The sequence below is a fragment of the Manis pentadactyla genome, chromosome 5 (genome assembly GCF_030020395.1).
Source record: "Manis pentadactyla isolate mManPen7 chromosome 5, mManPen7.hap1, whole genome shotgun sequence".
Lineage (NCBI taxonomy): Eukaryota > Metazoa > Chordata > Mammalia > Pholidota > Manidae > Manis > Manis pentadactyla.
In genome coordinates, this window is record NC_080023.1 from 154,568,376 (window position 1) to 154,584,697 (window position 16,322).

Consider the following 16,322-nt stretch of genomic DNA (forward strand, 5'->3'; position numbering starts at 1 on the left):
AACTCCTTAAAAGTTATAATCTTAATTAACTCCATATGAGATAAACATTTTATTACTATCCTTGTGTCATATTAGAAAACCAAGGCACAGAATAAAGAAACTACTCAAGTTCACACACCTCTTATGCAGTGGAGTTGGGGACTTGAACCAAAGTCCTTCTGACTCCAGATATTCTATGTTACCGTCTCTGGGATTTTTTTTCCACAATACCCACAGATGACATCATCTTAGTACTGAATGGTCCAAGAATGACTGCCCAGAGCATACTGATAGGCAATGACATCTTCCAAAACTCCAAACTGTCAGACCTGAAGGCGAACAATGAACTGAAAGGCTAAACAAGTGGTTCGCCAGGGAAATCCTCCAAGAAAATATGAGAATAAAATGAGGAGATAGGCAGCTGAGTTGATGCCACCAAACCAAAATTTATAAAGATCTAGAGCAGATTTTCTCAAGCAAATGGTTCTCTTAACTTCCTCTCCTTTAGTTTCTAACTCCTAGGGTCCAGGCGAGAAAACCAGAGAGGTTAGCAGCATCTACAGCATAAACTGGGCTGGGAAATACTTAGCACAGAGACTGTAAGGAAAATCCCAGAAACACTAGCCAAGGCAAAAATGAAGTACAAGTAGAGACAAAGGGACCACCTTAGTTCAGGTAAATTTAATGACTGTAAAAGCTGTTCACGTGCAGCAAAGAGATGCATTTTCCATTTACCTAAAGTTGCTCCACCACTTGCAGCTTGTCTCCAAAACTTCATTACCTCTTTCATTAGTGACCAGTCATATCTGGTCCTTTTGGGAATGCCTGTCCACATCTACTCTGAAGCTATCCACTCAGGTCGGCAATACGCTGTGGAGTCCTTCAGTGTGGTCCTGCAGAGTCAGGTTGGCAGTACGCTGTGGAGTCCTTCAGTGTGGTCCTGCAGAGCACATGTCCTTTAAGTGTCTGAGAGCTGGCGGAAGTAATCTGAAAGAAAACCAGTCAGAAGAAAGCAAGGTTACCAGGACCGCATGTTAGGGACTTAATGTGGAGCTCCCAAGAAGTCACCAAAAGGGTTCTGATGGAAAGGACCAGTCAACAGAGACTGCACAGTTCCTGTATGCCCTCAATCCTGAGAGGAAGAGACACCTGATGTAATGATAATGCACATAATTTAAGAAGTCCAAAATAGCTGAATCCCAACTGCCTCTTCTCTCTTTCGTGGGAGATAGCTGCTCTTCAGCACCAACCCTAGGTTCGGTGTGAACTGCCCTTCACAAACCCTACCAGTAAGCTGTGACCCAGGCTGTATGAGTCAAAGCCCTCCTCAGGATGTTTATGCCCAAAAGTTGGTATGAAAAGCTCTCTTTCTTCTCTAATTAAGAGCTGGAAGCATGGGATCCCAAAGTTACCAGTAGTCTCATTTCTTACCATAAGAACCAGTCAGCCCCTTAGTAAATATTTATTGGGTGCTTATTATGTTCTAGGAATTATCCTAGAGGCTGGAGACACCAAATAAACACAAAATTATTTTCTCTACCCTCAAAGAAGCTTTCAGGAGAATACAAACAACAAATATGTAAACAAAGAAAGAAAGATAATTTCAGGCACTGAGAAGTGATATGAAGATAAAATTAGTTTATATGGTCTGAGAAGAGAAAGGCACAGGCAAGCTACTTTCGTTCCCCTAGAGAGAAGGCCTCTCAAGGACATGACATTTCAGAAAGAAACTAAATGTTAAAAAGAAGGTCACCAGGCAAAAATCAAGGGCCTCCCAAGCAACAGAGCATGTGCAAAGTCCCTGACCCTAGAACTAGATCAGAGGGGAAAAGGAGGAGGAAAGAGGAGAGGAGTGGAGGGAACAGGAGATGGGGACGGTAGCTGGGATAGACCGTGCAGGCCTTGGACATCCTGCATTAGATACTAGGTCCACCACTAGGCTTGAAAAGAAGTAAGCTGCAGGAAAATGGGAAGAATTCGTTCTATTTTAACTACATTAAGACGCAGAGGCAAAGGAGATAAATACAGGTATCCTGAGAGGACTGGAAGGGACAGAGGGAAGGCACAAGGAGCAGCCTGAGAGAAGATGAAGGTGCTTCCTCACAGCGCTATGTGAGCAGACAGCAAGTACAAGTAGGATGCAAGTGGGCTGCTGGAAATACTGATGAGACCATGAGTTTTCATCTGATTACATCTATTTTCTCTATGAAATGAGCAAAGACATCAGCTGATCCTAGGGTTTAGACAGGTGAGTGAAGATTTAAAGAGAAAGAGTGGGAAGTCAATTTACTAGAGAAAAATAATGGGATCAGGATTTCAGGGCCATGCTGAGTGTTCACTTGAGTTTTATGGTCATGCATTTGAACTGAATTAAGTTGGGTTTATGTGACAGGGACTGTTACTTGTCCCCAAAACATTTCTCCTCTTCTTCCTCAGTAACAGAACTGAGGAATTTTTAGCTGAGTACCTGCTCACTCAGAATGAAAACCACACTTCTCAGCTTCTGGCCTGGTGTGGTGTTACTGTGGCAGAAACAGTGTGTGAAACTCCTGCAAAGTGTCCTGAAAGGATGAGGACATACCCTTCCCTCTCTTCTTCCTCCTTTCTGCTAGCTACAGTATGGATTTGATAGCTGGAGCAACCACCTTGGTCATGAGGTGACCCTAAGAATGGAAGCTACACGCAGCACAGCCAAAGTCAGAAAGAGTCTGAACCCCTAATGACCATGGAACCGCCACGATTACCAGTTCCGGACCATCCATGTTGAGATTTTTTTTGGGGGGGGTTGGGGATCATTAATGTACAATTACATGAGCAACATTATGATTACTAGACTACCCCCATTATCAAGTCCCCACCACATACCCCATTACGGTCACTGTCCATCAGCATAGTAAGATGCTACAGAATCACTACTTGTCTTCTCTGTGTTATACTGCCTTCCCCGTGCCCACCCCGCCTATATTGTTTGTGCTAATCGTAATGCCCCTTTTTTCCCCCATCCCTCCCTTCCCACCCATCCTCCCCAGTCCCTTTCCCTTTGGTAACTGTTAGTCCATTCTTGGGTTCTGTGAGTCTGCTGCTGTTTCATTCCTTCAGTTTTTTCTTTGTTTAAATACTCCACAGAGTGAAATCATTTGATACTTGTCTTTCTCCACCTGGCTTATTTCACTGAACATAATACCCTCTAGCTCCATCCATGTTGTTGCAAATGTTAGGATTTGTTTTCTTCTTATGTCTGAATAATATTCCATTGTGTATATGTACCACATCTTCTTTATCCATTCATCTACTGATGGACATTTAGGTTGCTTCCATTTCCTGGCTATTGTAAATAGTGCTGCGATAAACATAGGGGTGCATCTGTCTTTTTCAAACTGAGTTGCTGCATTCTTAGGGTAAATTCCTAGGAGTGGAATTCCTGGGTCAAATGGTATTTCTACTTTGAGTTTTTTGAGGAATCTTCATATTGCTTTCCACAATGGTTGAACTAATTTACATTCCCACCAGCAGTGTAGGAGGGCTCCCTTTCTCCACATCCTCGCCAACATTTGTTGTTGTTTTTCTTTTGGATGTTGGCCATCCTAACTGGTGTGAGATGATATCTCATTGTGGTTTTAATTTGCATTTCTCTGATGATTAGCAATGTGGAGCATCTTTTCATGTGCCTGTTGGCCTACTGAATTTCTTCTTTGGATGTCAACCCTTTATCAGATATGTCATTCATGAATATATTCTCCCATACTGTAGGGTGCCTTTTTGTTCTGCTGATGATGTCCTTTGCTGTACAGAAGCTTTTTAGTTTGATGTAGTCCCACTTGTTCATTTTTGCTTTTGTTTCCCTTGCCCATGGAGATATGTTCATGAAGAAGTTGCTCGTGTTTATGTCCAAGAGATTTTTGCCTATGTTTTTTTCTAAGAGTTTTATGGTTTCATGACTTACATTCAGGTCTTTGATCCATTTTGAGTTCACTTTTGTTTATGGGGTTAGACAATGGTCCAGTTTCATTCTCTTACATGTAGCTGTCCAGTTTTGCCAACACCAGCTGCTGAAGAGGCTGTCATTTCCCTACTGTATATCAATGGATCCTTTATCATATATGAATTGACCATATATGCTTGGATTAATCTCTGGATTGTATTTCATATCAAGATTTTTATAAGAAAGAGAACTACCTTCTTAAAGACACTGTACTTTGAGTTTTCAATCACCACCATCTGACCTAATTTGTATAATACAGATTAAGTGGATGTTCTTCCCCAGTAATGTTCAGCTGCTAGGGTGCAGATGCAGAGTAAGCAGACAGCCATTTTCCTCAGGGTTGGGGTTTAGGTAAATTAAGCACCACAGAAAAAAAGGGAGACAAGAAAGTGAAATTTATGAAGGAGTGGTTCTAGTGCAGCCCAGAGACTCTAAGTGGAGGGAAATGGGAACAGCAAAGACAAGCAACAGAGAAAAGAGCTAACACACCCCTGATTCCATAGCTCCTCCTTCACTTTGATCCTTCCACTAAATCTCACCTGTAGGGTTTATGTCACTTGGGCACAGAAAAGAGCCCCAAGTAACACAACATCACCTTTCTTTCTTTATTCGCAAATGGAGTTTTTCCATTTACAAAAGACTATCATACTAATGCTAAAACCTAGCCACCTACCTCATTCCTTTTTTCAAGTAATCCTTAGCTATAGTGGAAAGAAAACAGGAGGAGGTGTTGGAAAACAACTAAAAAATCAAAGAAGCAAACATTCAGAAGACAGAGAATTAAAAAAACAAGATGATGTCCAAAGAAAAATAAAGGGACAAATGGAGAAGCCTATGAGGGACTGTTTCCAGATCAGTCACATTGCTGTCTTGCAGGAATTATTCTACTTACGAAATTCTTAGGTAATGCTTAAAGTAAGACAATCCCCAGTCAGGACAAGGCCAGAAGGGAGTGGGATCATAAAGTCCCCAACCAGCAAACTGACTGTGTTTTAAGTTTTTGTCAGATGGACAGAACAGAAAAGTTCTCAGTGGCTTGAAATCCCAGGTCAATTCAAAGAAGTTACATGCCAGGAGAATGAAATTTCCCTAGCTGCAGGCCATGCACCATGGCACCTATGAACTCAAGCATAGGTGACTGTAAGAGTAAGCACAGGAATAAGAGCAGGGGGTGAGGAACTAAGGAACAGGGCAGAGAACAGAACACTGATCAGCATCAGCAGAAAAAGCATCACCTTCTGACCATCTCTCCCTTTTGCAGATGTTTCAGAGTTCAGTGTTAGAGACAAGGCTTTCCTCCTGCCTACCTCATAGTACACATCCTGCTAGCCTCTGCTTCGGGGCAAAGCGGACATGAGAAGAAGGAAAGGAAGACGGTAGTAGCCAATCTGTCACAGTATAAGAAAAAAAGAAGAAAGTAAAGAAAGGAATATCCCCAGTGTAAAGGAGAAAGGAGAAAAGGGAAAAATCCCACAGCCATTCAACTAGATCTGCTAGCCTAGGAATGTTGGGAATGCCTAGAGCATCCGAGACCTGGAAGGGAATGCTGATCTCTGACAGACAGAACTATCAATGCACTCAAAATCACTTACACTTCCTAGCCCTCTCTGTAGCAGAAAATTACATGCTATTATGTATTCCCTAACCTCAGCAAATTATCAAAAAGAACCCTTCTAAGACAGGAAAAAAGACAAGAAAATCAAGAAGGCATTACTAGTTAGGAGCAATTTAAAATTCAATTTGAGGTGCCCTTCCAAAATTCAGGTTGAGAAGAGATTTTTATTTTACTAAAGAATTTCTCCAAGAAAAAATTTCATTCCCCCAAATTATCCAACCCAACACCGAATGCACAGTGCAAGCCAAAAGCCCAAAAGGACACCTTACCTTCACCAGCACATAGTCCCCAGGCTGAGCTCTCACCCTGAGCTCAGAGTTAGTGACATCCTCCATCTCTACATCAGGGAAAATCACCTTAAGGTTTCCATCATTCCGGCCACAGAGGTCAGCAGCAGAGCGTTTACTGAGCTGCAGAAAGAACAAAGGAGAGTCACAAATTTGTCACAGTCATCAGTTTTGCCAACTTCATATTGCTTTCCACAATGGTTGAACTAATTTAAGAACAGTCATCAGTTCTTAGAAGGCAGAAACTATGTCTTCTCTGCCTCAGATCCCCAGGGGTCTTACTCATAGAGCATTCCTTAACTAAAGAAACACTGAAGATTAAGTGTTTATCGCTGCTTCACCAACAAAGGCAGTGTATGGCATACAACAGAGACTCAAAGTTTTGCAGACTGTATGTTAACGAAAAACTCGATCAATGAGTCTTTGCAGAATTACCTTCCCTAGGAATAGACCTCCAACAGGCCTGACAGCAAAGATGAATGGGTGATGTGCTTGATAAACTGACTTTTACTTTACCCAGTCTCACAGTATTCACTCAGGAATGTTTATTGCTGTTTGGCCTGGGTTACTTGCCCCTAATAAACAGGCAGACTAGAAGCCAGAGTTTCCATCACAACATACAAAAGACAGGGACAAAAATAATAATAAAATCAGTATGATGGTATTATCTTCTAGAATATACACAAGTCTTCTCTTCCAGCCATGAAGAAGTGTCAAAAATCAAATTTACCCTCCATCCTTAAATAACCAAGAAACTGGAGAAAATATATGAAACAACTATTTTCAGGTATTGAATAGACTATTGCAGACTGTATGTTAATGAAAAACTCAATCAATGAGTCTTCGCAGAATTACCTTCCCTAGGAATAGACCTCCAACAGGCCTGACAACAAGAATGTGATCCACAACAGAAGGAAAATAAATAAGAAGAGCCCTCCAATCAACCCTGTGTTCTACCAGAACGCACATGACAGACCAGAGCATGCAAAGCAGGGAGGAAATCTCAAGCAAAGCACAGTGGTTCTCTCTGGATTGAAGGAAGAGGGATATTTCAGGGAGCCTGAATAGCTACATATTGTGGGACAAGTTCTAGACAGGAGGCAGCTAAGCAGAAAAAGAGCTGTAGAAATGTGTATAGGGGTCCCTAGAGTCTTTGCTGAATACTAACACAGGCTTGTGTAGAGTGAACCTCCATGAAGTTGGGCAAAGAAAACAACCTGGAAACTGTCAGCTCACTGACTCCCAGAGTTCACACAGAACTGGAAATCACTTGACCTACAGCTAAACAGTCCTTACTGATTCCTTGGAACATGAAGCAACAACTCCAGAAGAGCCACAGTTTAGTAATGAGGCTAAACTACCCTTAGAATAAAAAAAAGCTTTTCTAACAAAGCTTAAAAACAAGCCTTGAAAGAATCAAACTGATATTTAAGTAACATAATAACCTATCAGAACAAAGTCCAACACAAAATCCACTCAAAAATGAATATCACAATGTCAAATATCTAAGGAAAAAGCAGTAGATGTGCCCAGAAGCAGAAAAATGTGACCCATAATCAGGAGAACAGTCACTCAATAGACACACACTGAGAAACAATAGCAGGGATGGAATTATCACAAAGATAATAAACCAGCTATCACAATTAAGGTTAAATATGAAATTAACTTTCAAAAGAAAACAAGAACACAGAAGAGAATATTTTTAAAAAATTAAATGCAACTTACAGAGATGAAAAACATGTATCTAGAATTAAAAATTCAATGGGTAATAGCCAATTACACAATACCAGAGAAAAGAATGGTGAACCTGAAGACAGCAATACAATCTATCCAATATGAAACACAGAGATAAAAATGACAGAAAAAAATAATGAAGGGTCTCAATGACCTATGTATGGGACAATATCAAGTGGTTGGACATACAGGTAATTGGAGTTGCAGGAGAGGAGAAATGGTGGAAGTAGGTGGCAAGAAACAAGAGAAGTACAGAAAAAATATCTGAAAAATAGTAGATGAGAAATTTCCAAATTTGATGAAAATTATAAGCCCACAAACTCAGCCGCAACAAGTCCCAAAGAAAACACAAAGGTATAAATACAAAGAAAGCCATGCCAAGACACATCAAATTTCTAAAAACAGTGATTAAAAAATCTTAAAAACAGTCACAGAAAAAAGGTATCTTATGTATAGAGAAGATAAGAATGATGCAACTTCCCATCTGAACTATGCATGTCAGTAGACAACAGAATATCTTTTAAATATCATGTTAAAATTTGATAAAAAATAAAAAAATATTTTTAAAAGGTAGATGAAAAATTTTTTTCAGACAAACAAAAGCTGAGATGATGCATCATCAAAAAAAGAAATGTTAAGGAAAGTTTTTCAAGCACAAAGAATATGATACCAGATAGAAACCTGAATGTACACAAGGAATGAAGAATACGAGAAACAGTAAATAAGCGGATACATATATAAGACTTTTCCCTTATTTTTAAAGATTTCTTTAAAAAATAATTGATTGTTCAAAGCAAAAATATCAATGTACTTTGGGACATAGAAGCAAAAATCTATGACAACCATATAGAAGGTAAGGGGAAAGGATAAAAGTATATTAATGCAAGGGTCTTATACATTTTGAGTGATGCCCTCTCTGGGGTTAAAACAACTGTCCAAAGATAATCCAAAGGGTATATAATCCACCCTTAGAAAATCAAGCTCTGACTACATGCTGTATTCTTCAGTGATCAAAGACACAGGAAGGAATTTAGTTCTTAAACTGCTTTAGGGGAAACATCAGTCAGGTGTTACCTCCCTATAAAAACTCACTAGTTACAAAAAAGAGTAACTCTACAACCAAAAAGCCTCTAAGATACCATCTTAATGATATTTTCAAAGTTAGTATCACCAGTAAAGAGATAAATCAAAATGCCACCTCACAGGGTACAATTAGAACACATCATTTCTCTAATACTCTTGCCTAAAAATGCATACCCCAAATCCTATCATGAGGAAACTCATCAGACAAACTCAAATTGAGGCAGATTCACATGATAACTGGCCTATAATCATCAAGTGTCAAGATTATAAAAGCCAAAGAAAGTAAGAAACTATTCTAGACTGAAGGAGACTACAGAGACATGACAACTAACACAACATGTAACAGTGAACTAAATCCTTTTCCTATAAAGGGCAGTTCTGAGATAAATGAATAGAATTAAACAGGGTGTAAGGATTGGATGGTAGTGATCTCACAAGGTAAATTTCCTGATTTTGATGATTGTATTATAGTTATGTAGGAGACTGTCCCTGTTTGTACAAGATACATATTACAGTATCAGGGCTTTGGGGGCATCAGGTCAGTACCTTACTTTCAAAGGATTCAGAGAAATAAAAGTTCTTTGTCTATGTCAGCATCTTACTATGCTGAGGGACAGTGACTGCAATGGGGTGGGTGGGGGAGACTTGATAATATGGGTGAGTGTTGTAACCACAATGATGCTCATGTGAAACCTTCATAAGATTTCTCAAGCAATCTTATTTAATAAAAATAAATAAAATTAAAAAGTTCTTTGTGCTTACAACTTTTCTGTAAATTTGTGATTGTTTTACAATAAATTTTTTAAAGAGAGTATTCAGGTTCCATGATTTGAACAAACCAACCATAAAAGAAATTCATGAGATAAAGAAATTGGAACACTAACTAGTTATTTGATAATATCAACCAACTGTAGTCAATTATTTCAGATATAACAGCACTTTTTTTTGTCTTTATCTTTCAAAGATATATACTGAAATATTTCCTGATGAAATAGGATGTCTTGTACTCATTTGAAAACAACCCAGTGGGAGCAGTAGAGATGAAACAAGATTAGCCATGATTAACATTATATTGATAATTGTTGAGGCTGAAGAGCACATGAGCATTCATTACACTGTTCTCTCCAAATCTATTTCTTTAACTCTGTACTTAAAAACGGTGGCCGTTTTTTTTTTTTATATAGGCTCTAGAATGAAACAGACCTGGGTCAAATTCTGGCTCTACCACACTAGCTGTGTGACCTTCAGGAATTTATTTTATTACCGAGTGTCCATTTCATCTACATAAAGGGGCTAATAACATCAGTACCTCAAAGGACTATGGTGGAATTCAATGTGCCAATGACCATAAAGTGCACAGTTCCTGGTGACAGTAAATGCTCAGTATGTGTGACTTATCATCATCTTCTCTGTCACTCTAGATATAGCAACCTGGTATTTTAAACTGCCCATGACTGGCAGAAAGGAAGTCTCCTCTAAGAGAAAATAAAGAGTCCAACTGCTAGCCTTGAAAAATCCATTATTCTCTAAATCCCAATTTATTAATGGTTTGTGTCAGATGCAATAGAAAGAACCTTACTTTGGTTCATTTAATTACCAGATGCTCTGGGGCTGATGAAGTCATGGACACAGATTAGTAACTTCTGAGTACTTATTCATTCATTCAAAAGTCAAGCACACTGTTCTATGCCAGACCTTGTATGAGGACAGCTGGAAATACAGTAAGACCTAATTTCTGCTGGATAAAATGTATATTGCCAACAGACATGTACATGTACAGATCTCCAGAATCACAGCTAACATCCTAAATTACAAAGTATTTAATGAGTCAAACACTGTTTGGGGTATTTCAGTAGCTCAGTATCACCATCCATCAGCCACTGCTGGCCCAGACCACAGGAAAATCCCTAACCCAGACTAAGTTGATCAGTAATCTCTCTCCCAGAAATGTGAGTTAGGGCTGAAAGACACTACTTTTGTCTGAGAATAGCTGGAACTATAATGTGTAAACGGAGGCACTACAGAGCTGTTGTACTCTACCACACAGATGAAGAAGTAGGAAAAGTTGGCCTGAGGAAGACTCAAGGCCTTCCCAAGCTGGGTACAGTACTTCCCAGACACCAGGCAGTATTCCCACGCTTGGGCTCCACAAGATACCCCTGACATCTTATACAAAAGGCATTCTTTCTAGCTTAGGCTGAATGGCTTGAACTAGTTCCTTACTGTCATGTCACTCACTACCAGAGTCCTAACAAACATAAATACCAAGCAACTGGTGGCTTTGATGCTACTACATCCTAAGGCATGGAGCAGGACTTTGCCACCTCGAACCAGGGCTCGGGAGGGGTCACAGAAAGGGCCTTGGCTCACTCTTTTCCTTCCTCTCCTCTGGCTGCAGCACGCAGCTTCACTAAAGTCAGGTTCCCAAACTCACCCCTTATCCTACCTGTTCAGTAACCTAAATGATGGTAAAGTTCCCAGGACTGACCACAGAAGCTTACAGGAACCCCAAAATTCCTGAAATGCAGTATATTTCTAAGAAAGAAGAATTTTAAAAAGGACTGAAGAGAATAAAATTAACTAAAAATATGCATATGATATACTACTTACAGAAAGATGAAGCTTTTCTCTAATCCCTCTACAAAATACAAATATATTCATCAGGAACAAAGGGGAAATGAAAATATTCTAAGATGAAGGAAAACAGAGAATCTGCTGCCAGAGTGTCTAAAGGTTCTCTAAACAGAAAGGAAATGATAAAAGAAGGAACTCTGGAACATCAAGAAGGAAGAATAAACACGATGACATGATTATCTATACAGACAATACCAAGGCAACTACCCAAAAACTCCTGGAACTGCTGAGTTCAGCAAAGTCACAGGATACAGACAAACATACAAAACTCAATTGTTTCTATACAGTAGCAATGAACACATGGCCACCCAAAATTAAAAATACAAGAGCAACACAACAACTAAAAAAAAAAAAAAAATGAATGAACTACCTTAAGTGTAAATCTAACAAAATATGTATAGGATCTGTATGCTGAAAACTACAGAAATTGATTTTTTTTAAAAAGCTCTAAGGGCCATTCAACACTCTCTGCCAGCACTGTGAGGATAGAAAACAAATTTATATTCAAAATCATTGAGGAAATGCTTCAACCTAAAATCTTTATCTTGGGGATACCTTTAATGAGAATGATCAGGAAGTGGCTCTAATCACTCGAGAATCAAACCTGTGGACCTCAGTCTGCACTCAGTGTAGTAAAGGAAGAGATAATTGTAAAGAAGAGAGAAAATGCCAAGGTTAACTGTAGTCTGAGATAAGGAGACCATTCCTATTGCCAAATGCCTGGGGCCATGCCAGTTCCCACTGACTGATATTCATCTTGAGAGCCTGCATGAGAACATGGGGTGTGGGCTACATTTATCATCTCAGCTGAATACAAACTTTTGGATTAAGAAACACAGGTTTCTGTTTTTGAGAAGCTTTCTAGAGTGGAATGTAAAACCTTCAAATAGCGCTTAACAGTGTACGCATCACTGCAGTAATGCTGTACCTTCTTAGATTTTCATAAGTGCATGAAGTAGACACTAGCATTATTTCCACTGTAAAGACAAGGAGAACCTTAGGTTCAGAGAGGTTGAGTGATCTGTCTCAATTCACATGCTGGTTTGGGGCCAAGTAGGAACTTGAACGTGGCTAGGCTACGTGCAGAGAATGTGCTCTGACCACAGTGCCACACTACCAAACCACGTCCACTGTGTTTTTAAATAATTAACCTCTATATGTAGTTTTGTTTTTAATGCACCTTGCCATTTTAGTTTACATCTTTGGTAGTTAATTTTATAATTTTGTTTGTGGCAAGTTTTCATTTCTATTTAGAGATTTATTGTATAGGTCAATATCAAATATGAATGAAATTTTACAGATCCTAGTAAAATATAGATGCACTAATTACAGTAAATTCCTAATGGAAACTGCCCCATGTTCAAGTTGGATTTAATCAATGCAAGATTGGCTCATTATTACTTTGGTAACAGAAAGACTCATTTGCTGTCATGCTGGAGAAACACTACAGTGGGCATAGATAAAATAAATTATTGACTAATATTATTTTTTTCCTAAATTATGATACATGAAATACTAATATGTGATTAAAACATTGTAGGACAGAAACTAAATTATTAGTTTAATTTAGTTAATGAGGTTATATACTCAGCAATTTATCAATGCATGAGTTAAATGTAACTACCAGCTGTGAAGCTACATTTGTGGGATATATTAAAATACAAGAGACATATATATAATGGAATCTGGAGAACATGAAATCTTACTCATCTTCTGAATTGAAATCAAAGTGAAATGAGCTGTGGATTTGGCATTGGTGCTAGAATATTATTAAAGCAAGAAAATAACAACAACAACAAAAAAGCTCTAAGGGACGGATGAGTGGGAAGCATGAGGGGGAAAAAGGGGCACAAAAATTTCAACCATAATATATGTTGGTCACAGAGATGGAAGTGCAGCATGGAGAATATACTCAATGGTTCGGTAACATATTTCTATGTTCACAGATAGTGTAACTGCACTAGTTAAGATGACGATCTAATAATGTGTATAACTGTTGAACCACAGTGTTGTATACTTGAAACCAATATTATATATCAACCATACTTCAATAAAAAAATTAAAAATAATTTTTAAATAAACTCTAAATAAAGGGGAGATGAACTGTGTTCTAAAAATCAAAACAAATATGTATATATATATATATATATATATATATGACCTCACCCCCTCCACTAGCACCAGCTGGGTACAACCCACAGAGGTCTTGTTGGCTTTCGTTGCTTCCTCTCGGAAGACAGTGATAAGTTCCTCCAAACGCCTTAATTTTACCTCTTCCTGGACATCATCTTTCAGCCTGTGATATGCTCGTGTCTTCTATAAAAAAAAAAGATGGAGGTCACCAAGAACTTGGGTAATCCATTCCTGAGGCACAGAGAGAGACCACGTTCATTCCTGCAAATTATGGACATATGTACAGGAACCCAAGCCACACCAGGAGGGTTCTCAAGCTCTGGGAGCCTTCTGAGAGAAAAAAGTAACTATGCAGTAGAGTCACATTTTTGCAAGAGTTAAATTTTAAACTTAACACAGACTCACAGCTATTCTTAATATTTTCATAGGATACAACCTTCATCCTTAGGAAAAAGGTTACATCTGTACATATACTAAATAACTCATGTACCAGGTTACTCAGCAGCACTACTTATATAAAGACACAAGATGCAAAGCAGCCTAAATGCTCACCAATAGGTAACTAGTAAAACAAATAATGGTTTGTCTACACAATGGACTAGTACACCACCATTAAAAACAATGAAAAAGCCTATATGTACTGATATGATTGCTCTCCAAAATACTCTTAACAGAAATAAGTACATTAACATGTATAAAACAGGGTAGCAAGAACACATATAAATGTGTTTACAAATATATGAAATATCTCTGGAAAGTTATAGAAGAAATACCTAATAGTGGTTGCCTTCAGGGAAAGTCTGAAAAACTAGGCAATTCAGGAAGAAGGAAAAACAACTACTTCCCACTGCATACTAGCACACTGCTTTGACCTTTTGGATTTTATACCATGAACATGTATTACCAGTCCAAAAAAAGGGGGTTAGGGAGACTTTTCCCTGAAAAGTCTTTGAAGCATCCAAAACCCCAGTGTATATACCTGTTTATATATATATATGTATATATAAATACATATTTACCTTACTTTGTGCATATAAGCTCATAATACAATTGGAGAATCATTAAGCTAGACAGAAGTATGGAATAAGAGGTAAGTCTGGACATTTGAACTAGAGAGAAGTACAAAATCCAGAAGAAAATTGAAAGTGAGTAGAGGATTCTAACACAGAATGCTATTTTAGAATTCTCTGCAGGGTCTATTCTATTCTCTTATTAACAACTTACCTCTATTGTGTACTTACTATTATAAAGCACTATTCTAAGTGCTTTATACATATTATTTAATCCTCAAAATAACCTGATGAGGTTGGTACTGCTATCCCCATTTCACAGATGAAGAAACCAAAGACTTTTCCTAAGGTCACACAGTTATTAAGTGAAAAATGCACAATTTAAGTGCTCTTATCCCCCAGGCTACTTGATTAAGCCTCTAGAGTCTTAATCCTAACCTAGGAATTAGACCCCTAAGTGAACACTCATTTTTAATGCCCACAGGATATGCTTCCATCACACACTGAAAACCCACTTCCCAACTCTAGCATTATAAAGAATTTCTCTTGTGTATTTGTGACATCCATGGAAAAGAAGGAAAATGGTACCCAACAGCATCTCTGAAGCTACATCTCTGGAATAATTTAAGAGACATGAATACACACACTGTCCTAGTTACATTGCCTACAGAACCCTAGGCCCCTCTGCCTCAAACCCAAACATGAGCTGCCTGTGAGGTTACTAAGGGGATAAGTGACCCATGCAAATTCATCACCACCACCAGGAAAATGGCAGCAGGCCAGAACTATTCCCCATCTGCAGGAAACATGCATTGCTCCCCTTTTCCTCCGCCTCCTTCTGCTTTGTCTTACTGGGAGTCTGTATTATAGGAGAAACACCAAAGTGGGTACTGGTGGGTTCATGTGGCCTAGAAAATTGGAAACTAAAAATACCGAAGATGGCTGGAAGGGCAACAAGGGGCTTCTGTAACACAAATCACATCTGCAGGCCAAAAAAGTTCTCATGCTGAGAAATCATCCCAGGTTTCATGCAAAGAGAACAGTCCCTCCCACCAATTTCAAATTGTAAACAACCCTAACATAATTTTAAATATTCTGATGAAGACAAATATTGGCACAGTAAATTGTTTTTCATCTCAATGCCCAAATTCTGTAAAATAGTAGACAGGTTGATTAGAAAAAATAAAGAAGTGAATGGTAAGATCCTTGTGGTTTCCCAAGGACTGCCCTGCCACCAGTTTCTTTTCTTCCCAGTTGTCTACAGTCAATCAGAAACTGGCAGGAAAGATGTCAGCCTCAGCACAGAAGTAGCTCCTCCCCAATTTCAGGGATCACCTGTCTCATGCTGTAGGCAAAGAGGAAGCCTGTGTTATACTGAACTTCCCGAAGCAAAGACACCGTCTGGAGATGATCTTCTTCTGTCTCACCACAAAAGCCAGCAATGAAATCACTGCTGAGGCTCACACCTGCAACACACAACAAAGGACAGCACGTTGCTGCTGCTTACCTTCAGGAGAGGCCTCTGACATTTGTGAGTCACAGGGAGAAGGACAGCAAGCCTAAGACCTTCCCCAGAGTTATCCAGCCCATGTGCCAGTGAAACAGAAGAGTCATTATAGAGCAAGGGTCGACAGGCCTGCTTATCTACAAATGTTCCCATGCCAGAGTCTGGCTTCCCAGTCTGCACTCCCTTTTCAGCACTACAAAAGGTACTTTCACTTCAAATGTTAGATTTAGGGACATGTTAGAAGTACCCATTTTTGAATTGGTCCTGCTTTTACTGGTAAAAACCTCGCAGTGGCTCATATAAACATATACTTTTGAAGTTAAACACAGTGCTCATTTAAGATAGTAACGATAACTAC

General features: G+C 38.9%; 1 protein-coding gene across 3 annotated transcripts in view; it reads right to left on the reverse strand.

The window, feature by feature from the left end:
- Positions 1-641: 641 nt before the first annotated feature.
- The window catches only part of CDK5RAP1 (CDK5 regulatory subunit associated protein 1), a 44,528-nt gene continuing 28,847 nt past the window's right edge, over positions 642-16,322 (reverse strand). For 2 of the 3 annotated variants that reach the window (XM_036902547.2, XM_036902548.2), the window contains exons 11-14: positions 15,793-15,923; positions 13,481-13,630; positions 5,846-5,986; positions 642-966 (exon numbers count right to left, since the gene is read on the reverse strand). In XM_036902547.2, coding sequence (XP_036758442.1) covers positions 862-966; positions 5,846-5,986; positions 13,481-13,630; positions 15,793-15,923 — 527 coding nt within the window. In that variant the 3' untranslated portion in view covers positions 642-861. The remainder of the gene's footprint in view (positions 967-5,845; positions 5,987-13,480; positions 13,631-15,792; positions 15,924-16,322) is intronic. The other variant, XM_057502914.1, reaches the window with a different exon arrangement.